The sequence below is a fragment of the Brachycentrus maculatus genome, unplaced genomic scaffold (genome assembly GCF_059751285.1).
Source record: "Brachycentrus maculatus isolate JH-2025_06_01 unplaced genomic scaffold, ASM5975128v1 h1tg000180l, whole genome shotgun sequence".
Classification (NCBI taxonomy): Eukaryota; Metazoa; Arthropoda; class Insecta; order Trichoptera; family Brachycentridae; genus Brachycentrus; species Brachycentrus maculatus.
The window spans coordinates 2,441,322-2,469,230 of NW_028280931.1; the positions used below are offsets into that span (position 1 = coordinate 2,441,322).

At 35.6% G+C, this 27,909-nt stretch overlaps 1 protein-coding gene across 5 annotated transcripts; it reads left to right on the forward strand.

Annotated features, from left to right (window-relative positions):
* The first annotated feature begins 489 nt into the window (after positions 1-489).
* On the forward strand, positions 490-27,604 carry Zdhhc8 (zinc finger DHHC-type containing 8). Of its 5 annotated transcripts, none has more exons than XM_088262498.1 (10): positions 490-683; positions 6,587-6,705; positions 9,576-9,733; positions 10,773-10,945; positions 11,508-11,705; positions 12,286-12,448; positions 15,651-15,808; positions 16,350-16,826; positions 19,643-19,736; positions 26,419-27,604. In XM_088262498.1, exons 1-9 carry the CDS (start codon positions 592-594, stop codon positions 19,719-19,721), a joined length of 1,617 nt encoding a protein of 538 aa, XP_088118624.1. In that variant the 5' UTR covers positions 490-591; the 3' UTR covers positions 19,722-19,736; positions 26,419-27,604. The 5 variants fall into 5 exon arrangements, with proteins under 5 accessions (XP_088118624.1, XP_088118625.1, XP_088118623.1 ...); XM_088262499.1 differs by having other exon boundaries at positions 11,511-11,705; XM_088262497.1 differs by lacking the exon at positions 26,419-27,604 and adding an exon at positions 22,821-22,945.
* The last annotated feature ends 305 nt before the right edge of the window (positions 27,605-27,909 follow it).

The window sequence follows — 27,909 nt, forward strand, 5'->3', positions numbered from 1 at the left end:
CATTCAGAAAACATGCACAACTGAAAATTGACGATTTTTTATATATGACGTTGTGAAAGGAGTGAGCGATATATTCAAAATTGTTTAAATATTGTCACCGTGTTCTGTTATCATCCTTTTTTAAATATGTATTTATTCTTACACCTATTCTATAAAACTGCGAAATATCATTTCGTCTACCTGTATTGTTTAGTGTAGAAACCTGCATTATCTTTCATAAAAGGTTTGTCTAGTATACGATAGATGTCGTTCATTCATTTATGAATATCAATTTATTAATTTATTGATAAACCAAAAAATATGTTACCTGCTGATTTAATTTGTGAAACCAATTGTATTTGTAGGCACGTATAAGTTAATACTTTATTATTATTTTTAACTCAATAAGTACCTACCTTTAAAATGAATAATTTATTTCTAGTACAAAGTATCTACGTAAGAAAAAATATAAGTTTGTTAGGTTGTCTCCATTATAATCTGAAAACAGGCACATTCGCTTCAGTTCTGTCAATGTAGTAGGTGCGGCCATGTTGATCTGTAGCAGAGAGATATTTCATTAAATCTGTTTTGAGGGATACAACAGCTCCCAATATGCCCAAATGCGATGCCAAAACAAGATATATTCCTGCAACATTTGCCTGGACGCTGCTCTTGGGCACGACCACTCTTTTTTTCTATTATCCGTAAGTCCTTTTGATCGCTTTCTTTCAACATCCTCTTTTAGTCGTTTTGACAACCCAAAGTACTAATTAGATATAGGTTTCTATAAATAACGTGTTTAGTGTATTTCGGTGCTATCCGGCTTCCAAAATAATATTTTTTAATGCTTTTACGAGAGCTTTTCTCATCGTTCTTGACAGCCGTTAATATGTTTATAAGCAGACCGCTCGGGTCCCAGACAAATACGATTATACGTGTTTTGCCAGCTTTTATCTGATTATTTGTTCCAGCACTCGATGCGTACTGCATGTGCGTCGATTAATATTCCTCACATTGTCTAATTAACGACTTTAAACAAGTTCATTTTTCCCCTAGATTATTATGACCCACATTATTTTAATGTTCATGGTGAATGAGCGCTATAAAAAATGACAATATTGATGTTAGTTCAACTGCTTGATATATCTGTGTTCTTATTATTGATTCGTGTTTTAAAACTTGTTATTTCACCGTATTTACGCAATTTTTATAGAACTTCATTTAGTTCCTGCGAGATTAATCTCGTCTAATTTTATAAATATCTGTTTACCCTCATTCCCCTACGCTTTGTTCGTGGTTGATGATTTGCACATTTTACTATTTTATTTTTACTTGCTGTTTTTTAAATATTCTATTATATTTATGAAATACAAATACATTTGAATACTTGTGCATCATAAATATATGACATTTTATTCAAAATAAATTATAAACTAAACCAAATGTCATTTATCAAGATAACATGATAAAATTATAGAATAGTTAAAATGTACAAATCATTTTTATTTTACTCATTTACTTTATAGTTAGAATACTTTGAGTAGAGCCACTTAATTAAAGTGTTGTTATATATGATGCTGTAATTTTCTTTATTTGAAAATATTAGACACATTTTTATAGGCTCAACGTATAAGGTTCGATATCCCTTTAGCTTAACGATAATAAACGTTTTTAACATAAATAGACATCTACATCACTTTGTTTAGTGTTATAAGCAAGCAAAACAACACTACATCAATCCAACAGTATAATGTCTTTGCATGCAACATTGACATCAAGTTAGAGGTGTGCTAAAGTTTATATATTTTAATATCCATTTAGGTTTATTAACATTTTAAGTGTGTTTGAGGATTAACGTAAAATGAATCACTTTTAAATAGATTGTATCTTATCACATTGAGTTTTACTTAATTTCTGATAAAAGGTTTTGTTAAGTGGATTTTGCTAAACGAGATAAAAGAACTGTCGTTATTTTCAACAAACTGCCCGGGTTTACTATGCATATTTATTTTTTTGTATAACCTCAATATTCTTCTTCTCCGTCTTATTCCTCATTGCTGAAGGTTGTGACCCTTGCAGAAGCAATGACTCTTCTCCAGTTATCCCTTGACTGCGCTGCACATAGCGCTCCAACCACTGAGGTGCCTGCTGCTGCCTTAATTTGATCGGTACATCGTGTGGGGATCTTCGTCTCCCTCTCTTTCCCTCCAGGATACCGATCACAACTAGTCGTTCCAGGCTATCCTCGTTGCCACGCGCAACGTGTCCAAAGAACTGGAAACAAAGAACCTCAATATAACGACTAATAAATATGGATAGGGCTTAAAAAGTTTGTAAAAGTGACATCTATATGGCAACATAAAGTTTTTTTTCCTCGTAATGGCATTCTTCATTAGCCTTTTTTATTTAAGTATGGAACACTATACTTTTACTTTGACAGCAGTTTGAGTAAAACATGGCAAATTGTGTATGAAATTGGTAAATTAATTGAAAAATTGTGAAGTTTTTTTTAAAGATAATAAAGGCAAGAAAAACAAACGAAAAAAAGTTGGGGAGCCAATATGTTAAAAAATATTCTTTGGGTATACTATGACTCTTCACCTGTCCGTATCACAATAGCAAAATGACAAATAGAAAAAATACCCGCCATGTTTACAAAACCAATGCAAGAAAGAATAACTGACTCCGTGTGATGTTATATACGTATAAATGAATGGATTGTGGTTTGAATGTTTTTAATGTGCAAATGCTTGCTCGATCCCGGGATCCCGAAATTGTATATTCCCAGTTTGCAAAATTACATCGGAATTATATTATTCATTTATTTTTATTAATTTACTATCTCATACTAAGGTCTGTACATTATCGAGCTTATTGCTTTAAAGCAATATCTTCCAATATACCAAAACTAAATTAGTATGAGTGGAAGTAAGATAAAGAATAGGAAAGGAGTTGAGAAGAAAAGAATGATAGATAGTTAGGGTTCTTGAAGAGAGGACGGATGTTTCACGTGATAAAATAATGAAACGAAATCAATATGATGGAATTTTCTTTCTTTTTAATAGAGAAAAGACAGGTGTTTGAATTTCAATCATGGAAACCTTATTGTTGAATATCATATTTATAGGCTGATTACAACAATTGATAGGATCAATAAATATATATAGGTTTAATTTTTGTGTAATGTTTAATAAATATCTACTTTTCTTACGTCACTATCCACACCCAATTGCGCATAGGGCATCCATCGCATCGAAGCAGCGTTATCTTGATCGTTAATTGCATGAACACTAGGTGATCAGATTTGCGTACCTAGTATCCGATCCAGTAATTATTACAGTAAAATATCACATTTATTTTAACCCCCCTTGAAAATCGAACCCGGGACCTCCGGCACGCTAGTTAAACGCGCTAACCACTGCGCTACGGAGGCGGACAAATAACAAATAAATATAAATAGGTAAACCAACAAAATCTTTTAATGATCACGCTGAAAACTTTTCCGTCGTAATATTCTTCCATAAATGGAATGATACTGTCTTAATGTATAATGCTTGAAATATTTAATCAGTCCATTGTCATCCTTTGAGTCTCATTACAATGTCGACTTGTACGGCGTGTCCTTTTTTGTTTGTGCCACGCAATGTGAACCAAATAAGATACTGTAATATGCGATGGTTGGCAATCGATTATAGAATGTCATCAAACCGATTGCCTAACTACCTCATTGTCATTTCGCCATTATCATCCACCACACTGCCCGAATTATCTTTCTAAAAACTCATTATTTACACAAGGTAATCAGAATGCTTGCCGCCATCTCTCTCAACCTGCATTCACCATCTGCTGGGTGAAGGTCTTCTTCAATGCCTTCTGGCTCTAGGCCTTTCTCGACCGCTCCGATTTGACAATATCGTCGATATTGTCTGCTCATCTCACTGGTTGTCAGTTATTATATATGTCCAATACTCCATATTAACATTTTAAACTTTTATTTCTTTCTGCCCTCTGACCTCCACTGCTGGATATAGGCCTCTCTTCCCCTTCTTTCCATTTCCTCCTTTCTGAAGGAAATGGAAAGGAAATTTTAAACTTTGTAATATCAATTTGTATTTTATGCTTAACTTTAAGCAATTACATAGGTACCGTAGAACGGGGCTACTTAAACTTTGATGTGTTACTTGAGCCCAGTACAAAAAAAATCTGTATTTGGTCTACAATAATGAATGTATCGACATGATTCATCGTTTCCCTGACAGGTGACACTTACTGTCACAATACTTCGATCGATACCACGATATAAATATATTTTTTTACTGGGCTCAAGTAACACATCAAAGTTCAAGTAGCCACGTTCTACGGTACATTTAAATATAATTTATTGCATGATTGTTACGCTAAGGAAAATTCAAAATAACCTTTCCCTGTAACTCTTTTATATACGTCCACCTCCATAGTCAAATGGTTAGAGTGTTTAGCTACCATGTTGGAGACTTCGGGTTCGATTACCTAAAGGGGGGGGGTCAAATGAAATTTTAAGATTGATGACTTTTCACTAATATTTATTTTAATAGTACCCTGGACTGGTACCTGAAGCTTTTGATTGATCACCTTGCCTTCATGTTAGTAACAGTCAACTTGACACAGTGTCAATATTACGCAGTGCCCTATGCACAACTAGGTTTGGATAAGGGTTATGAAAAAAATTAAATCTATTGAAAACTAAATTTAATCACCAAAATAACTGTGGAGTCTGCTGTTGCATGAGATGTCTATTAATTCCTCTTGATCAGAGATGTGACTTCCTACTTCTTGATGCAATTTCGCTTATTGCGGTACTACTAATTGGGAAACACCGTGTTAACACATTGTTTGCGGGAAATATCTTAAAAGCATATTTTAGATACTGTTAGTAGAGAGCAGGAGACATGTATAAGCGTTTTATTTGCTTGCTTTTGGTAGAGTGCGATAGACGCCAAGAAATATTGTACAGATGGGAATTAGGTTTGCGGTTACTTGTGATTAGTATACTGAGGGTCGGAGGGCAGACTGAGTATAATTAGCGTCGGGGTTGATGAAAAAACTGACTGACAACAATGTGTTAAAGTATATAATGGCATATTTTTCAACAGAAAATAAATTGATCGTTGATCTTAGTGAGAAACAAATACAAAATCACTATTTAATCACATAATTAATTTTAGCTTTATTAGTCAATTAATGTGATTATCTCATTGGTCTATATTGGTTGTGATTCATTTGTTTTTGTATCAGGTTAATTTGTAACATGTATGCACATTTTATTATGGTAATATGACACCCGTGTCAACTAGTTAAAGTCACTATGATTAATGACACTGTTCTTGACAAAAACGAGACTTATATCCGATAATACGCTCATTCTATTGTGCAGCAATTATTGCATCTTCAAGTTTACTAGCTTGGCTAGCTAATTTTTACAATTTTATAATGTATACGTGTACAAGAAAACAAATATAAGGGTACATACCTACATCCCCCATTAGCGACTGTTGTCTCCCATAAATTATTACTGCACATGTTAAAACTGTCACATAGAATTGTATAGCTACATAAGGACCGTAGTCCATTTGATCTTCACATTCGTTTGATAATGCCCTAACAAGGCGAAACAATTGTCACAATATAATTTTTTATGTGTTTTTTGTTAATAAAATACAACTTAGTAGACTCAAAAAATCTGTGTTTGATTTAAAATTAATACATAATATACGTGTACTCACCATATGTAAATACTAATCTATTGTAGTATTCCATTTTTAATACTTGCTACATTACGAAATGATTTTTTTTAATGTAAATTGAAAATTGCTGGATGTATTGGGTTGTGGTCCCGTGGTTAGCGTCGCGGACTCTTAAGTCACAGTTCCTCGGTTCGAATCCACTCTACAACAACTTGATACCTCTTTCTAATAATGAGCCGCTTAGGCTCACAGAAATAGTATGAATTGAAATATTTATGTAAATAATAAAAACACAAATATTTCTTTTTTTTTAATCCAAAAAAAAAAATTAACGTAGATAAAAATTTGTGCCAATATTTAAAGGCAACTTTATTAACCTCTATTTAACCCTTTTAAATTTTTTTAAAATCAAATGAAATAAGTTTGTCTCCTTTAAATGAAGAATATGCAGCAAAACGATATATCGCTCACTCCTTTCAAGAACGTCATAAATCAAAAATTGTCAATTTTCAGTTGTGCATGTTTTCGAAATGCCCAGAAAATGTACTTTATCCCAGCAAAAGCGACATATTTTTAACTTAATATTTACCGGCTACAGGGCAGAACGTGTTGTTTTTGCAGAAATTTTGAAGAAAATGTATTGTTTAATGGTTTTTTTGAATATACTAAATATTATTTTTAATACATTGTATTATATTTTTAAACTTTAAAAACGTTCTCCTGAAAAATCAAGTTTTTTGATTTATGACGTTCTTGAAAGGAGTGAGTGATATGATAGATGTTCGAATGGCGAGATAAGGAAAGAATGCAAGGCTGAGACCTTGGACTTCCACAGTTCATGATTCTTCAATCGATGTAAAAATCATATGTGTTTCTCATTTCAGATGTCAGTATTACATATTCAGGCATTCATGGGTTCCCGCTTGTCAAGGGGTTATCACGTTTTTTGTGCTCGCAAATTTCACACTGGCAACATTTATGGACCCTGGAGTTATTCCCAAAGGTAATAAACTACCCTTCTATGTTCAAAATATACTATAATATGTATTAAAATAAAAGTTTCAACTGAGCCATGGAACCGCCAATATGTACTGCATACCTAGAAACAAGTGCCTATATGTAGTCGGCCTCTGTGGTTTAGTGGTCAGCGCGTTTGGCTACCGTGCTAGAGGTTTCGAGTCCAGTTCCCAAGGGGGCATAATTAATATCAGTGATTTTTCACTCTAATATTTATTTAATATTGTGTATAATTTGCATCTGTAGTTATCTTGTCTGTATCTTGTCCGCCTCCATAGTGAAATGGTCAGCACGCTCGGCTACCGTTCTGGAGGCCCCGGGTTTGATTCCTAGGGGGGGGGTCAAATATATAAAGTGTTTTTTTTCACTCTAATATTTATTCAATATTATCCTGGACTGGTACCTGAAGCGGAGGGCTGATCACCTTTAACGTTAACGATCAAGATAACACTGCATTTATATGATGCAGTGTTTATATGATGCAGTAATCTGAAGGGCAGTGTTTTCCTATTTTATCTCCATAGAAACTACCCCTCAAAAATCATTGCATGAGTTAAAATAATATGCTAATATATTGTAGGGTTATATTTTCTTTTAAAATTCACATTAGCTATACAGTAAGAAATCGTTTTCTTATTAGATACCCTAGCATAGTAAATTTATTCCGAATAATTCATGAAGAGGTCTCTCCGCTTAGACGCTACATTAGCGAAAGTCGAAACATGATCGCATATATTAACAAAGGATCAAATCAGTGAACCCGTCATGTTTTGCATTTTTGATTTGACATTTTCATTAAATTGTCAAAGTTCATGCTTTAGCTGTCGTTAATAAAGTCCCAGTTTGAAGTCCAGAACATAATTACATGACAAAACAAAGTAACAATTTGTTTATTAGGGAACAAAACTCATAAACAATATAATATAAATAAATACAAGTACAAAAAAATACATAATATAGTACAAAAGAAGATCCCACAAAGGCATGGCCTGTGTGTGGGTATACATTTTATATAGCTTATTTCTTATGTAGGTAGGTATATGCTGCAATGTCTGACAGAAATTTAAAATGTTTAATCTGACATATCGCTCACTCCTTTCAACAACGTCATAAATCAAAAAACTTGATTTTTCAGGAGATCTTTTTTTTAAGTTTAAAAATATAATAAAATGTATTAAAAATAAATATCAAGCCTTTTATTGAACTTTTTACTGTGCAACAGATCTCTTTAGGTAAAACCTGAATGTTTTTTCTCCATTTGAAAAATATTTAGTACAGTTAAAAAAATAATTAAACAATACCTTTTCTTCAAAATGCAAAAAACAACACTTTCTGCCCTGTAGCGGGTTAATATTAAGTTTAAAATATGCCGCTTTTGCTGGGATATAGTACATTTTATGGGCATTCCGAAAACACGCACAACTGAAAATCGACAATTTTTTATATATGACGTTGTTGAAAGGAGTGAGCGATATATGCTTTGTGATGGAAGGTTCTGTTTTTCGCAGATAAAGCAATGATGTTTATAATAAAAACAAAGTTTTTATCATTTTTTTTTATTCATAAAAAAAAAAAAAATTCCCATGCAACAGCATCACAGACCAGGCATGTGTCAAACTCGCGGGCAGCATGCGACCTATTTTTGCGGCCTGCGGAGACCCATAGCTATAAATTTTCATTTATTTTAATTCTTCATTGAAATCATTTTTTTTTACGAGAGCATATGATATTCTTTTACAAAATCATTAAGTTGGATCTACTGTACCTCATGTGACTGTCTTTGATGATAAATTATTCACTCAAAGTTAGATGAAAATGAGATTTTTGAGTTACTTGATGTGGCCCGCCGGCGGACCCAAAATACCTTATGTGGCCCTTGGTAGCTTTTGAGTTTGACACCCTTGGCATAGACTGTCTATGACATGTGCGACATAGATTTTTTTTTAGATGCGAGGTGCATTTATTATTTACCTTTGCTTATTATGTACAAGGTTTATAGATCAATTAGTGGATTTTGGTTTCTTCTAGCTAAAAACATTTTCTATTTTAATCTATGTTGGGAACAGGAGGGATAATCTGCTGTGGGCCAATCAGGAACTTGTCAGCATTTGCTCATTTCTGTGAGAAAACTATGTTAAACTCCTCGGGAGAAGGCGGACTGTTAACTGTCATCAACAGGCCTTTCGTTCCACTAGAAGAGGGTTTAGCATTTTATGTCCTAGCTTGGTTTATGGTGCCGATGTCCTTCAGTATTTTTATCATGTATGATATTCTGTCCGCCTCCGTAGTGTAATGGTCAGCATGCTCGCCTACCGTTCTGTAGGTCCCGGGTTCGATTCCCAAGGGGGTTTAATAAATAGAAGTGATTTTTTTCACTAATATTTATTCAATATTACACTGGACTGATACCTGAAGTGGAGGGCTGATGACCTTTCCTTCATGTGTAATCGATCGAGATAACACTGCGTTTATATGAAGCAGTGCCCTATGCACCATTGGGGTGCGGTAAGGGTTTTTTATATGATATACCACCTCTCGTGAGAGTTCCTTATGAACTAACACTGATCCTCATACAGGTTCCTGCAAGGTGCCTCCAGCTGTTGTATTTGAATGACAAAAAAGAAACGACTTTTTCGTCTGATGCAAGCCAATTTACCCTACCGCACCTAAAAAAGTTTCACATCAATAATGTCAATTTTCCTCAAAAATATCTCAAAATTTTCAAGTCTACATTGCCGGCTTAGTGTGTTATCTAGAACCGTTCTTATCATTTGTTAATCTAGCTGTTTAGGACCGTATCGCTTCCGCCTTTGGACATAGGGCCGCTTTGAACTAATTGAAATGCATCTCTTGTAGCTCCCCCGGATGAAGACCGCGAGGATGACTTTAGGGCTCCGCTGTACAAGAATGTGGAGATCAACAGCATCACGGTGCGCATGAAATGGTGCGCCACCTGTAAATTCTACAGGCCCCCGCGATGTTCCCACTGTTCTGTCTGTAACCACTGCATAGAGGTAAATTTAATACACAATATCTTGAGTACATCCAAATCTTTGCTCTCAAATTCTGGGTTAACCCTTATTAACCCTTACTGGTCCAATGTCGAATCTCATTCGACATCGATTTTTCCCTCTTAGATCCCATGTCGGATGTTATTCGACATGTTTTTCATCATTACTATTATTTATTTAAATTCCAAGCTTAAATTTTTGTCACTCATATCTATTACAACAGTATGTGGAGCAGAGGACAAAAGATTTTTTTTCAATTGGAATATAACTGTCTACCTAAATTTATTTTAATTTTGGGGGACCGGAAAGGGTAAAGGCCCAATATACATTAAATCGCAACCTATTTTCTCTAAACCTAGGTAACATTTGAAATAATTGAATTTTGTTGTGTGCTTTGCTTGAAGGTACTTTTTTGTGTTATGAGAGAGTATGATAGAGGTTTGAACAGCAAAAATAAGGAATGAATGCAAGGCTGAGATAAGTATTACCAATAAAATAAAGATAAGGTGTGTTGAGATGGTTCAGGCATGTGGAAAGAATGAGTGGAAACAGAACAGTAAAACAAATTTATAAAGCGATTGTATTTGGAAATAGGAGCAGAGAAAAACCATGACAAACTCTGCATGCTCAAGTATTTCAAATGCTCAAAAGTGGTCAGGTCAAGATTCGGAATAATCGGCAGGTATGTATGAGGAGAGCATGAATGTGGAAGAGGCGAAGATTGTTTGCAAAAACAGATTGGTGTGGCATTCTCTCCGCCTAGCCCCGTGGAAGCAGCATGATAATTAGTTAATTTTTAAATGAATTAACAATGCTGTCATAATTTTTTCTTAGATTTTTGTAATCCCGTACATTGCGGCTAACGTCATACCACAGGGTCACCGCCTTATTGGAAGCCCACCAAAGAGATGGAAGGATAGCTGGGTGTCAACTTCACAGGAGTTACTTTTGTGAAGAAAAAAAATATCTTCATATCTAATATAAGAAAAAAAAGTACAAAATTTTTGTAAATGTAAAAATTGACAGTTTAATTTTGTTTCAGACTTTTGACCACCACTGTCCGTGGGTGAACAACTGCATCGGCAGACGAAACTACCGATTCTTCTTCTTCTTCCTGATCTCTCTCTCCATTCACATGCTCACCATCTTCTCCCTGAGTCTGATCTTCGTGCTGAACTGCAAAGACCGCCTGTCCAACGTGGAGCCAATTGTGTCGTATCCTTTCTGAATATATTTTAACACATTGTGATTTTACCATTGGGTTACAACTTTAATCAATTAGTTTATTGAAGTGAAAGTTCTTTAGACGCATTGTACAAATCTCATAGGGGTTGTTTCTCCACGCCAACATACCCCTGTCCAGCCCTCTAGAAGTCGATGGAGTCAAGAATATTTTGCCGTAACAATATTAAAAATAACCTGAAGTAGACCGCGTATGTCTATATGCAGAGGCGTCCATTCTATATAGGCAGGAAAACAGTGCCTACTATGCCTTATACCCAACCTCACTGCCTACCTTGATTAAAAACTCTCATGTCAATGTCTATATGATGCTTCTGGTTCTGGTCAAATTTAGTTCGCTGGTTGCGACCTGGTAAGATCACTTTGCCCAAAGCAGTTATTGTAGCCGATCGAAGCGTGAGACGTCTATCTACCAATTAGTCTGGAATACACAGCTTTTTTAGATACTCTGGAGTCATATTGATTTGTACATGAGTAGACAGAGTTTATACTCAACCCAACTTTGCATGTATTTTATCCTTAACTGCGATAAACGTAGCATGGTGATAATGGGAATCGTGGCGCTGCTAGCCATCCCCATATTCGGGCTCACGGGCTTCCACATGGTGCTGGTGTCCCGGGGCCGCACCACCAACGAGCAGGTCACGGGCAAGTTCAAGGGCGGCTACAACCCCTTCTCCAGGGGCTGCTGGAACAACTGTTGCTACACGCAGTTTGGACCGCAGTATCCCAGGTACGTCGACCAAACTCACCTTAAACACACTTCGGACGGGAAAGGTATTTCTATCCGTCCGGTCGATTAATGCTTAAGGACGGGAAGGGTATTTTTACCTCCTTTGTTAAAGTCTATATGTGCATAACTGTGTAAAAAACACCCGTCCGAAATGTGTTGATACTTTTTTACAAAAATGTTAGTAATATTAGTATATAACCACTCATTGAGATTTTTTCGTCTACCGGTTTCGAGAGGTACCCATCTTTTTGTCAGGACAATCACTACACCAGCATGCAAACAATACTACACGTCATTACTTTAGCACTATTCACACACTTATAGTAGCAACTGACCGGAGCCATTTCGTCGTAACGTTTACGCCGATTCTTTTTTATTTTTAGTGCTTTCACCCATCATGGTTAGATTAACGTAGAGAACATCATAGTCTTGATGCATGTATGTGAAGGAATCTAGGAATGTGTGTCAGGACAGCCGAGTGTGGCGTTCCATTCTCTCTGCCTATCCTTGCACAGAATTTCTGCTGTCGCGATGACAGTAGTGGGAGTAGTAGTAATTGATCTGATTTTCTTGTTTTCAGCTTGCAACGGCTATCCCGGGCATCGCTGAAGAAAGCCGTGATGCCATCGGCCATCAGTACTATAATTCCCAACAGTGGCAGTCAGGTGAAGGTGTACACGGCGGACAACAACGGCAGCGCACACCGACCCACGAGTAGCGCACAACACGCGCAATATAACAAGGTAACCTCACTTTAAACTTCAAGTGCGAACCCCAATCCAATCAAGTATTGTGCATTGGTAGAGTAGAAGTCCATTCAATTAAATCACTTTTCCCTAACCCAAAAAAAAAATACTATTTGAGTGCTAAGATTGTTTCTTATATCGCTCACTTCTTTCAACAACGTCATATATCAAAAATCTTCAATTTTCGGTTGTGCATGTTTTCGGAATGCCCAGAAAATGTACTATATCCCAGCAAAAGTGGCATAATTTTTAACTTAATATTTACCCGCTACAGGGCAGAAAGTATTGTTTTTCCATTTTGGAGAAAAGGTATTTTTTAATTATTTTTTTAAATATATTAATTATTTTTCATACATTTTATTATAATTTTAAACTTTAAAAAGATCTCCTGATAAATCAAGTTTTTGATATATGACATTATTGAAAGGAGTGAGCGATCGCACCTAATGGTGCATAGGGCACTGCATCGTAGCGACGCAGTGATATCTTGATCGTTAATTGCATGAAGGCAAGGTAAGGCCCTGCGCTTCTTGTAAACATTATTTTTTTCTTATGACCATAATATTTATAATTTTATATTTACATTTTTGTGTTTGACTGCAAAATTTTCACCAAAACATAGATCCTTTTTTCTTTTTCAATTTTTTTTTAGAAATATGTTTTTTGCCAAGTGGTATTTTTTTTAAATTTGCATGTCTCCTTGTCGCTTATCCTTCGGGTGTTTTTCTGCATAAATTGTTTTATTATTTCAGATGTTTCTATTTTGACCACTCTGCTCCAATTTCCCTCTTCAGTCCTTAAATTTGACGAAATTTGAAAAAGTGCACTTATCTTGATTCGGAATGGAATAATTCCACTAATCTGACGATTAACGTGTCTAAAAGTATGTCTCACCATGTACAATCGATCCATAAAATACTTGTTGAATCTAATTACATATTTATGTTTAACACATTCAATGGATATAAAATAATGTCATTCAGTCTGAATTTTTGAAAACCCATAACTTTGTTCAAAATCAAATTGTATTTTCTATTTCTTCTTCAAACCCTTATCTGCACCCCGATAGTGCATAGGGCACTGCATTATATAAACGCGGTGTTATCTTGATTGTGTTGACATATCGCTCACTCCTTTCAAGAACGTCATAAATCAATAATCGACAATTTTCAGTTGTACATGTTTTCGGAATGCCCAGAAAATGTACTATATCCCAGCAAAAGCGGCATATTTTTAACTTAATATTTACCCGCTACAGGGCAGAAAGTGTTGTTTTTGCATTTTGAAGAAAAGGTATTGTTTAATTGTTTTTTCAAATATACTAAATATTTTTCAAATAGAGAAAAAACCTTCAGCTTTTACCTAAAAAGATCTGTTGCACAGTAAAAAGTTCAAAAAGTGGCTTCATATTTATTTTTAATATATTGTATTATAATATTTAACATTAAAAACGCTCTCCTGAAAAATCAAGTATTTTGATTTATGACGTTCTTGAAAGCAGTGAGCGATATGAAGAAATGTCAGGGTAATATTGAATAAATATTAGAGTGGAAAAATCACTTATATTTATTTGACCCCTCCTACCTGAAGAGCCATGTACGATGCACAGAACGTGTTAAACATAAGTAGCACATAATTTTTAATTAACACTTTTTTTTTAATTACTGTAATGTATATTTTGAATTATGTAATTATTTACAAACCATTAACCGTTCATTAGCCAAATGGATACATTGCCATACCACTCTTTGCTTTTGTCATTCCTTTCTCGCCAATTCATGCTTCTAAAGTTGCATATTACTACCATTGCAAACAAGTATCACTTGGCAATTACTTCTAGTCCTCTTTGACTGTGCAATGGATTGCACTTCAACACTACCATTAATTACATAAGGGTTAGTTGAAGTTTGCCGGTTTTACTCATAGATGTCCCTAGAGATATGTACACATTTCTATGATTTGGCATCTTTGTCATATTTTTCTATGGACATTAACCTTAAAAAATACACAAGTTACATTCTGCCAAAATAATAGTGTCATAGTTGTTTACCTAAGTGAATATGTCGAGTTTCGTTCCAAGTAAATCGCATTTGCAACATTCGTTGCTTTTCTTATTTCATCAAGAAAATAGCAGTTGAAGCTCATCGGTTGCTGGTAGAAACTTATGATGAACATGCTCCAGTGATTAGAACATGCGAGACATGGTTTCGTCAATTTAAAAGTGGAGATTTCGATTTAACAGACAATGAGCATCCTAGTGCAACGAAAAAGTTCGAAGACGAGGAATTGCAGGCGTTATTGGATGAAGACCCAACCCAATCGCAACAACAATTGGCCCAAACACTTAATGTGACCCGAGGAGCAATTTGCCAACGTTTAAAAGCCATGGGAAAGATCCAAAAGTATGGAAAATGGGTACCACACCAAATGAACGAGAGACAAATCGAAAATTGTCGCAAGCAACGCACCGTCTCATACAGCTAAAGTGGTGAAGAACACTCTCAAAGCATTGAATTGGGAAATATTATTGCACCCGCCGTACTCTCCAGACCTTGCCTCGTCTGACTATCACCTTTTAGCATCGATGGGACACTCACTCGCAGAGCAGCGCTTCGCCAATTTTGAAAAAGTCGAAAAATGGCTCGTCGAATGGTTTGCCTCGAAAGAGAAAATTTTTTTTTGGAATGGTATTCATAATTTGCCTCAAAGATGGGCAAAATGTATAGAATCCGATGGTCAATACTTTGAATAAAAAAAAATTGAGATTCCCTTGAGAATTAAGCATTTTCTTTATTGAAAAAACCGGCAAACTGGTAACACCTAAAAACACCCCTGGTACTTCACTATTGAGCACTGTTGATTCACATAAACAAAATGTAATACAAATGCCAAGAATCGTAGCATAAAGCGAACATTTAAAACAACAAAAAAAGAGCAACAAAATTCAAAATGCGAAATGAGGCCGGCGCAGAAGGTAAAAATACCCTTCCCGTTCTTAAGCATCAATCGACCCAACGGGTAGAAATACCTTTCCCATCTAAGTGTATTTAAAACCTGCTTATTAGGTCCATTTCAGGGGCTGGTGGTCTCGGATCCCGCCAGCTAGGTATGCATCTGAAGTTCAGGACTGATCATCTTACTTTCACTCTCACCTTTGCACGCTCCAAATGCTCGGTATTTATGATCATTCTCTGTCCAGCTGTCTCCGGGTCGCGAGGGTTCCGACACGGACATGGAGCCGCAGGGCACGCAGAGCGCCGACTGCGAGCCGACGCCGCCCCTGCTGCAGAGGAGGGGCTCCAAGACCAACTACTTCATGCCGCCCGTGGAGAGGCATAGCCCTTACACCAGGGGCAGGTAATGTATACACGTCTACTTCTGCCTTTGTGAAATATGCACTTCCGTGATGTTGTATTCAGCATAGGTGACCTAAGAGGAATAGTTAGTCAGTAACTGGTTCATCTCAAATGTGGCTACATCGTAGAAGTCGCAAAGTAGTATATGTAAAAGGGTTTGAAAATGTACGATGGGATGCCTGAATGTTTGAGGAATGAAAAGAGTCTGAAATAATTTTGAAATAAATGTTTAGTTTACTGTAAGATTATGTAAATATTTATATATGATGTAAATTTAGTGTAAAAAATAGCTTTAACGTAATAGGACGATTCAACAAATAGGGCTACTCAACTTTATTTTTAGAGCTGTAAGCCACTGTTGAGACTGAACGCAGGCTGCCAACATATGAACACTACTCCATTTATTGGAAATCTTGTGAACTAATAGATCTGAAACCTTTATTAATGTTTGAGAAAATTCTTCCCAATTATTTTACCTACTTTTTCTTGTTTTGTCATCATTATTATCGGTTGGAAATTATAATATTCGTTTTTATTTTCAGGCCCATGGACCCCTCAGGCAGATACGGTGTCGAAGAGCAACACCAACAACAGTTGCAACAGCAGCAAATACAGCAGCAACAGATGCAGCTCCAGCAGCAGCTCCAGCAGCAGATCCGGCAGCAGCAGCTGGCCATGTCCGGGCACGGCATGCAGCCGCAGCCCATGGGCCACCCCATGCAGGGGGGCGGGCATCCCATGCAAGGGGGCGGCCACCCCCTGCAGGGCGGCGGGCACCCCATGCAGGGGGCGGGGCACAACATGCAGGGGGGCGGGCACCCCATGCAGGGGGGAGGCCACCCCCTGCAGGGAGCTGGGCACCCCATGCAGGGCGGGGGACACCCCTTGCAGGGGGGAGGGCACCCCATGCAGGGAGGACACGGAATGCAGCAGCCGCAACGACCCTCACCCACCATGCAGCAGAGGATAAAGGCCCTCGGAGTGCCTACGCCTCTAGCCATCAACAGCCCCATTAGGAGGTGAGAAATTGCATCTTTTATCTTTCGATTAACTTTTTTTTTTGTAGGTAACATCTTATAAGCTGTCATAAACATATTAGATACCTTCCTATATCCTACGGACAAAATATGTTACATGCATATTAATTTACCTTAATTTTGAGGCTAAATATAATAGTGGACCACAGATAATACTAGCTAGTTCATTCCACCATAGATAAAGTATAGATGACTTATTTGAGTACAATTACATCCATAACAGCACCATATTTAAAAACTAGCCGGCCATTAGTAATCATCTAATTAACACATTGTTTGCGGAAAACCTTCAAAAGCATCTACCATTGGTAAAGAGCGGGAGATGCTTATAAGCGTTCTATTTGCTTACTTTTGGTAGAGCGCGAGAGATGCCAAGAAAACATTGTACAGATCGGAATTGGGTTTCCGGCTACTTATGATTAGTACACGACCCTAATTAGGGTCAGCGTTGATGAAAAAAACGGCTGACAACAATGTGTTAATTTACCGTAATTTTGAGGCCAAGCATTATATAGTGAACCACAGATAATACTAGCTAATTCATTCAACCATAGACATAGTGAAGATGGCTTATTTAAATGCAATTGCAGTCATGACAGCACCATATATTAAAACTAAGCGTTATGAGTGATTATGGAATTAATTTAGTTATTTTAACTGTTGAGAGTGCTGAGAATCAATTATTGTCTCTGGTATACTTTGACAAAAGCGCGGTCATCAATATACCGACGATGACGCCAGTGTATTTTGGCAGTTGTATTGCAGCGTGCACGTTTTCTCTGTTCCGATTCGTCAATAATACTCACAAATAAACAAATATAACCGATTTACAGTGAAAGATAGAAATACTTTTTTTGTTCTCACCCTTACAATGTCCACTAATTTTGAAATGGACCATTTTTGCAAAAAATATTCAAAAATTGTAGCACAAATGTAAGGGAAAATCAGCACTTAAACTGTTTGAAATCTAGTCATCTTAATATTTGAATAAATTATTAGTTGAAAGGAATTATTAGGTTTCCAACTCATATTTTGAATGAATTCATCACAAGCAAGCTTGTTGCCAGTACATATTAGGATGATATGTTATTTAATGTACCCGGTTCCAATCTTTAGTGACATTTGCCATTCATCCGAGATGCAATTGTTTGAGAATAAATACTAGTTAGCCTTTCAACTTGTGAACAAGGCATGTTGATTACCGTTTTTTATTTGCATTCATTTTTTTGACTGGCAATTTTTCGTTAGGTTAATTTTAAAATCTTCTTCAGGATAATTTTTTTATGATAATTGCCATTTTTTTCGGTGTACATAATGTTGATATACAGTGACGTCTAATCTTCTATTTCAATCTGAAAATTCTGATTAACGTACCTTGTTTTATATTAGTTCTATGATGAAGTACAGTGATTCCTCGCTGACTGCAGGGATTGTGTTGGTTGAAAAATGCTATGGTTTGCGAGATTATGCGTTCATACAAAGTTGAGATTTGGTATCGCCAACAACAAAAAAATAAGCTTATTTAACAATGCACTTTGCTATTTTCGTAAGTCCATTTCTCAAAAATCATTGCAGGGTCAAGACAGGATTTCTTTTTTTTTAATGTCATGTTTTATTCAATGAGTTTGCAGGTCCTCATATCTTCATGAAATTATCTTAATTATATTACCTTAAATCCATTGTCCGGGCCATAGTGCAGTAGTTAAACCATTTGGCTACCATGCTGGAGGTCCCATGGAGGTTTAAATTAATTGAAGTTATTTATCTGAACCGCAGGACCGATCACTATGCTTTCATATAATTATCATTGAAGATAACACTGTGTCGATGCGAAGAAGAAATCCATTGTGACAAATTATTTCCATCTTCTATGACTCGGTTATTCCTTAAATTTGCAGTAACCTGCATAAATTATTATTACCTTAAATCTGAAACTTGAGTGTGTGCACATTATCTCGCTTATCGTTACGAAACACCCGTACCGTATTTTACAGACTAAAAGATGCACTTTTTTCTTTAACTACTTGCCAGTTTATCCCTCCCGTAACTCGGGCAAGGAATTTGTGTTGCATTGATGAATCCGAGTGCTGCTCGGGCAAATCGTAATCCAACTTGGCGGTATTGATTTGCCCGAGTCAAATATATTTATGTATTTGTTTTTATGGACTAACCCGAGCAGTATTCTTTGATGATTTCCTGCACCGACGCATTTTCTCGCCAAAATTCGACTGTTAAGTAGTTTTTAAAAAATTTACTTCAAAGTTGAAGTGCGTTTTATACTAAAATAAAATATGTAGTCCACCACAAGTGCATTTGTAGTACATAAAGACATACTAAGTAATGTTCTCTGAGGCTAACAGAGAACACAGGCAAATTTCAGGGATTTTAAAGGTCATTTCGGTTTTATAAACTTTTTTTAGTCTGGCTTTGCAACTAATGTTTAAAATGTGATTTTTTTCATTACTTTAAAACTAAGGTTAATCTTATAGTCCGTAGCGTCTTTTAGTCCATAAAATACAGTAATAGCATTGCGGGGTATGTCCAAGGGAAAAGATAAATTTAATCAATTGATTCGGCAGTCACATTGTTGTGTGAATATCTATCCATTTTTAATTTAAGTTTTACTCGGTAAATACCACTATTTCAAATAGTGGTATTTACCGAGTAAAACTTAAGATGATTGATAAATTCTCCACCCGCTCTGCACAAAACGAGCTGCGGTTTACGGGGGATTACTGTATCAAGAGTATATCATTCAATGTACAGTACCATGAAAAATAATTGTACAATCAACACAGGTCGGCGCTCTCTGACCGCGAGCAACTTTTCACGCCCGACCGTATAATTGTGATCAATAAAAGCAACCAAATACTCTAGTTGGAAGAGACAACGGTAAACAAAATAAACAGCTACATTTTTAAGATTAGAGCAAAATTAACATTATTTATTTATTGGCTTCTTGTCTTGTTAACTGTTCACATCATGCGAAATTCAAAAGGGGAAGGTGGTGTCCAGAATTGTACTAAAAAAATCATTTTACTAATTTAGAATATTATGAAGAAACGTCAAAGTACATTGTTTTGTAAAAGAAATAAAACTCACTGTTTTAAGCACTTTTATTTTTGGTAATTTTTCATTAACTGGTTTCATTAAGCACCTTGTGACCTTTACGTACTAAACTTAAAACTGAGAAATATTTATAGTATAATGTCCGCCTCCGTAGTGTAATGGTCAGCATGCTCGCCTACCGTTCTGGAGGTCCCGGGTTCGATTCCCAGGGGGGTTTAATAAATATACGTGATTTTTTCACTCTAATATTTATTCAATATTACACTGGACTGGTACCTGAAGTGGAGGGCTGATCACCTTTCCTTCATGTGTAATCGATCGAGATAACACTGCGTTTATATGAAGCAGTGCCCTATGCACCATTGGGGTGCGGTAAGGGATTTATTAGGTGAGTAGGCGGGATAAAGAAATGGTTGATTAAGTGAGGTTTGAAGTCGAGAGCGGTTAAAGGCATGGAGTTTTTCTTATAATTTTATTATTTATAGGTATAGGGAAAATATTTAAAACAGGGCTATTACTTAAATTTACTTAATTATTAATAATGTTTAAATTTGGTTTTATAAGAATATTTCAATATTATGAATAATTTTAGATTAGATTATTTTAAGCAGCATTACTTAGAAATCTGATAGGCTAAACCGTTACTGTTTTTTTTTTGTAAATACCTACCTTTATTCGCAACATTATATGCTGAAAAGGCTATAATTTATAGCAATTTTGGAAAGACTTTTTCTTAAGGGATTTTTTTTACAATCTATTTCGGCAAATCAAGAGATGAATGTGTAAACTTTAATCTCAAATCGGATGTATGGTAAATGTAGCATACGATAACAAAATGTACATTTTCCGATATTAACAAAAAAACTTACATCACAGCAGTTCTAACCATAATAATTTTGTGCTTACATTAAGAAACTGTGATGTAAATGTTTTGTTTTTTAATCACCAATGTAATAATATATCGTTATTTATAATCAATATATGTAAAAATGCTCTTTACTCTACCATTACTTTTACGACAATTGCTAACTTTCGGCGTGATCATGTCCAAATATTTATTTAGTTAGGTCCTTTTTTTCTAAATAAGTCATATTGATTTAATTAATTAATTTGTCCGCCTCCGTAGTGTAATGGTCAGCACGTTCGGCTACCGTTTTGGAGGTCCCGGGTTCGATTCCCAAGGGGGGTAAAATAAATATAAGTGATTTTTTCACTGTCATATTTATTTTAATATTACCCTGGACTGGTACCTGAAGCGGAGGGCTGATCACCTTTCCTTCCTGTGTAAACGATCAAGATAACACTGCGTTTATATGACGCAGTGCCCTATGCACCATTGGGTGCGGATAAGGGTTTTATTATTATTAATTTAATTAGAAAAAGCCTTAATGTAAACACTATTTTTGCAGTTAAACAATTACGTTAATTGGGACAGAAGAAAACTCATTCATGGGCCTTGTAAAACCTGTTTAAAAATCATTGTTACTTTTGTCGGGAATTTAAAATCTAAACTAAAATATATTAAATTAGACATCACATCTTTTGATGGATAGTATTCTGTATACCGTTGTTATTATTTTTGAAATGTTTTGAACATACAAGTATACAATTTTCTGTATGAAATATATGCAAAAATTTACATATTCATAGCTTAGTATATTCTGTAGTGCAATGCTAAGCACGTTTAGCGGCCGCGCTGAAGACCTCGGGTTCGATTCCCAGAGGGATGAAAATAAATATTAGTGACTGTTCACTCTAATATTTATATTAACATTACCCTGGACTGGTACCTGAAGCGCACCTTGCCTTCATGAAGGTTATGATCAAGATAACCCTGTGTCATTACAATGCAGTTCCCTATGCACCATTGGGTGCAGATAAGGATTAAAGGAAAAAGTTTTAAAAAATTTATTATGATATTTTCTTTCAAAGGTTATTTTGCTATGGTCAATGATATAATCAAATTAATAAAAACCATCACTTTGTGCTAACAAAACTTTCCATATTTAGCCCTAAACATTGCATGCCGCTTTTATGAATGAATTGCCTGTTTTTATTAATATGATTTTGTAGAAAACTCTCCCTTAATATGTACCAAGTAACTATTGTAAAACTTTTTTTTCTTCTTTATTTTTTATTCCACAATACCTCATTAGATGTTGATTGCACCCCTGTATGGTGTCTCATAATTCAAGATTATATTGATGTTTGTACAATACGTTTGTGTCTAACAATAATCATGTACGTTTTTTAATATGTTTGTAGAAAGGTGAGATATGGCGACAGTAAAATATATGTGAACTGTAGCGCTTGTAGCGCTTTCGTTTATAGTTTGAAAAATTGTGTATTCAATAGTAGAATCAATCCATTCTCAATACTCAAAGGTGTTTAATTCACTGAATATTTGAGAGGATGTTTGCCGCAAATACAAACTCAAAACTATAGATTTTTGGACATTTTTAATTACATAGTTAAAATACATACGCAGCAGCTATCACAGTAAATTCATGGATTCAAAAAAATAATTTTATAGAAACGATAATATTGTTCCCTGACTAGCCCAAGCGTGACTCGGGCAAGGAGTTTTTATTGCATTTGAAGTGCCCGACCACTGCTCAGGTAAATTGTAATCCGACTCATCAGTCCTGATTTATAAGGGTCAAATATTGACCCATTTGTTTTTATTGAATAACCCGAGCCGTGTTCGGACAGTCTTTTGACTTGTTGGCAACGGTTGCTTGCACCGGCAAATCTTCTTGCCAAAATTTAGTCAGTTGAGTGTTTAATATTATTCGATAGACACAAATATATTTTTTAATGGATACAAAAATATAATTGAATGGAGTTATGCGACACCGTAGATCTATCCTCTGCTTTCCTAATCCACACTCGCAATTTCCTTTGCAGGTAGAAGTTTCTTAGTGGTCAGGACTTAGTTAACTAGTAATTGGCCTAAATATACATTACCGATGACTGATTTGTGATTTAGTTGTATGGAACCAATTAATGCCGTCTGATCAACACTCATTCCGGTAAGGACATTCTCATTTTGTTACTGTAATCTCTTTATGTATGTATGTACTTTCAACACTCGCCGATCTTGTACAATGTTACAATCTCAATATACATACAATACAATTCTTACATCGCCCCATCAAATATTTCATTCATATTTCATACATATAATTTAAACTTATATTTTTATAATTTTCATTATGACGATATTCACTTTCACTATTGCGCAGGTTAGAATATCTAGTGTTCTTCCATGTTTTTATTTGACCAATCAGCTCTTTTGCCGTCTGATGGCCATCTTCAGACGGATGAACATTACAAATTTAATACAATATCCTTAGACTATTGGTATTGAAATAGCAAATCGAATTAGTTCCTTCAATAAAAGGAACAGATGTGGCATTTACACGAGACCAATTATATTATAATATTCCACCAAGCCAAGCCAATATTGGTCTCATGTAAACGCGCATTCCGAGACAGTGGAAGCCAACACATTGATTTTAAACGCTTTCTAACTTTCGCCTTAGTCAACTGAAACCGCAATTACTTCTTTGTATTAAAAATTAACAGTTTTTTTTAATCATTCAAATGAGTGGTTATCAAAGTTTGCTTAAGAAGCATATTATTTAACAGTATCATACTTTCCATATCATTTTGAACACCATATTCTTGAAATATTTACAGCTAAAACAAATTTCTTCTAATTATTCTACCTACATGGTTGTAGCTTTCACATACTTACTAACAAAAATCTATCTTTTTTGTGTACACTTCAAAACCTATAATATACTAATTTTAATGCTTTTTTAGACAATTCCTTTGTGTATTTAACTATCTTGATGTGTCTTATTAATAAATTTCTCAAGTGGTCAAATTCTAAAGTGAAATGAAAATATTGCCAATGGGTGAACTGTATATTTAAATTGGCTATATACTATAGTAGAGACAGCCCTTATTTAACGATCTGATACAGCCAAAATGCATTTCATCCTTCACAAAAAGCGTGCTAACCTCTGCTTCAGACGCTCGATGATTGTCATAATTTAGAGCGATTGTCAAATGGGATTGTCATTAAGTGAGAAGCGGGTGCATAGAAATTAGTGGTTTTTATTATTATTTAAATCTCTCATTGCATCAGACATTGAATCGAATCATAAATAATAAAAAAGTTATAATTCCCTGTGATCTTTTCAGTAATTTCAGTTTGGAATTTGACTTCTGTTTGCCATGAAAGCGAGGAATTTGCAACTACCTCACCTGGTAGGGATCTGCTATACTGAGTTCATTACTAGTTCAATTCTTACTAATTTGGCATGAAAACTCTTTGAATTGGTTCATATTTGACATTGTTCAGTCGCCATTATTTTGTTATTGTTTATTTTGTTTTTCTGTTTGCTTTCTTCTGGCCTGCAAAACATAGATGGACCTAATAAAATGGGCGTTACTCGTCCTAATTTTTCCGTCCGATGGTAAAATGTTATTAATAGTAAGTTGTGTGTGCAGTTTGCAGTTATGTTTTGGGTTTTACACCTTTCCAAACTATATAGAAAATTTTCATATCTCACTACATTTTATTATTTACATATTACATATTTTTGGTGGTGGAGCTATTATTTAGCTGAGATATTATTCTACAAATTGGCACATTCATATTTCGACAAGTACAATAAATAAGGTAGGATCTACAGAATGCTACCTTTCAGGAAAACAATTGAAACTTTTTTTGTTGTTGCAAACACGCAAAATAAATAAATAAACATGGTTTTAAAATTACAATTTTTTTTACACATTTATTTGTTTTTTTTTTTAACCATTTTAGTGCCATATATTTTTGATAGCTTGAAGCCTGATCATATTCTTTGACACTAAAAAGGTTTATATACTTTGTACTTAATATATTGGGCTTTAATATGTATAGATGAGTACACTTATATAATAATTGTGATATTTAACATTCTAATCAAAATCCAGCAAGCTAATTGAAATTTAGCAACTTTGTTTTTTTTGGTTTTATATATAAAACATATAAAAGTAAGTAAATTATGTGCTTTTGAAGAACACAAACTTCATGAAAATTATTACTTATTTTTTTATATAAATATTAGGTAGGTACTAATGATACTTTATCATTTAGTATGAATATATATATATATATATATATATATATATATATATATATATATATATATATATTATTTGCAGATCTCTTTTTATTTGTTAGTCATGTCGACATCATTCATATTTATATGTTGATTTTTATCACTAGTACAAACCAAATTGTGTAATTTTTTGTCAGATGTGTGCTATTCGTAAAAAAATACAACATATTCTATACTAAGCATTGGAATTTATTACTATTTTATTAAGTTAGGTAGTGTTACTGCTGTTTCAAGTTTGCCATTTAATTTATTATCGTATACAAAGCAGTTAGAAATAAATATTCATTCCAGAAATCATTTTTAGCAATACAAGATTTTGCGCTGTCATATTTTATTATCTGACTGCTAGCAACACCAATGCAACATGCAGAAAACCTACTGCTGACACCTCTATTTATATTTAGAATATGTATGTAATTAGAGGCCTCTGGAAGCGATTTTATTAATATTGTATTGGTATTGCCAGTGGTCAGTTAAATAAGTACCACGGTGTATTAACATTTCATAACAATTTCGTATTTTTGATTATAATTATTATAATATAAACATTCATCAGTAGGTTTTTGTAGGGTAGTATTTTCACAAAATGAATACATCATGCATAATATTTTCACCTAGTACAGACATATATATTGAGTGATAATCATATAAGCTAATTTATTATCATGTACATATAGTGTTTTCTGATATACCATTTTATTATATTACTTTGATAAAGTCTGGCAACCTTGACTGGTGTGCCTGTATCTCTTACACTATATTTTGTCTGCATTTTTCTTTCTTCAAAAAAGCATCCAAGAAGTTTTAAAACTAGTTGATTGCAATCGAGAAGACAACTAAGCTTGGCCCTTTATTCCAGCCTGTAACTACTGTGTTGGTTAGGAAGATTTTTTTTATTATCTTACGTGTTGTAAATTCGATAAAAGGATATTTAACTCTCTTTATGTAACATACTAAATATTACAGTATATATTTTCTGCCCATATTATACATTTTAATATTGTGGCAATAAGTTAGTAACAATATAATTTATTTTACATAAAATTATGTTTCTATTTTTTTAAATCCTTGTGATGTACTGTATGTTTGTATATAGTCAATAATAAATTATATGTGGCGAATGTGGCACACCAGATTAATCAGAACCTAACTGGTAGTGTCAAAAGTCTGCGTAATTGGAAGGCATGTGTGACTAGATGTATGGATGTGAACGAAGCGAGGAATGTATGTCAGGACAGAAGAGTGTGGCGTGCCATCCTCTGCCTACCCCTGTGGGAGAAATGCCGTGATGGTGGTAGTGGTAGTCAATAATAATGATTTGATTGTAGATCAAACCCCGGAACGCCAACGCAGCCGCGCCGCCCCGACTTCATCGGCGTGTCGGCGGGCGCGGGCGGGTATGGAGCGCCCGCGCACTGCTCGCCCTCGCGCCGCTTCCTGTCGGAGGGCGAGCTGGCGCGCGCGGGGGCCACGGCGGCTCAGCGCCACACCAGCGACAACATCCGCGAGCTGGCCGGCTCGCCCCAGCGCGGCGTGTACCTGTGGAAGGACACGAGCCCCGGGCAGCCGCCGCCGCGCGCGCCGCCCTACCTGCCCGCGCTGCGCGGCGGCGTGCCCGTGCTGCCCGTCCAGCCCGCGCCCAGCCCGCACGCGCCGCGCCGTCAGCCCGCGCCGCGCCCCATGTCCTTCGTGCGCGCGCTCGAGGTGTCCGACTCGCTGCCGGGCCCGCCGCCGCCCGTCGCGCCCGAGCGCGCCTCCGTCTACGACATGAACTACGAGATCTCCGTATAGGGCTGGCCCCGGCACTAGGCGTGCCGCCCCCTCCTCCCGGAGGGCCCCCTCCCCCGCCCCTCGTGACTGTCCCAATGACGGTAATACTAGTGTAGTCCCCTCCCCTCCCCCCTCCCACCTCGCGGTGTTGAATTGTAGCTAAATAAGACGTTTTGTTCCATAAGGAAGAGTTGCCGCGATTTATTAATACTTCTTCCTTCGTGACGCGGTGGATTACTGATTGAGCCTAAACGTATATTTATGTGTGTGTGTATATAATATGTATTGTATATTTGGTACATTGTTATTTTGTATTCTAAAATGATTGTAAATTGTGCGATACTCGGTTTCGTTAGCGATGGGTGTTTTGACAAGGTTTAGATTAAATCTAGTTTTAAACAAATGACTAAGTATATCCCGGGAGTGGTAATGTAAATACGGTGTGCTTGCGAAGTATCGTGTGTGAGTTTTGGCTGAAGTGGAATAAGTGACTACGCGGTTCGTCCCACTTTTTGTACAATAATTTAATTTTGTGTTTATTTTGTTACGACCTTTTAGATTGAATAATTTTGACACGTACGACACCCTAATACCTCTCGATACAGACTTATTTTACTATAATATATGTAGTTACGGTATCGTACTATTATTTTTTATATATACATACTGGTATTGTATGATGAATACACGAAAGTGGTAGCACGCAGGTTTAACTTATTTGAATTATATGTAATTGTTTACAAACTACTTTGTTTTATTTTATTTTCTGCTTTCATTTTTCATTGTACATTTTTTAAACTATATTTCAATCACCCGACATTCTCCACCTCCATAAAAAATTTACTTATAATGACAATGTCTCTTTTTTAAACATAAATAATTACGTTGATTTTATTCATTTACAGCTTCAGCCTTAAGTGTAGAAAATTGCCTATTTTCACCATTGTCTATGTCAACATTTAGGATGACATCTCTCATTTACCAAATACTTTGGAATTAATACGCTGTTAAGCTTCAAAATTGCGTCTGAGACAACTAATCATTTATAT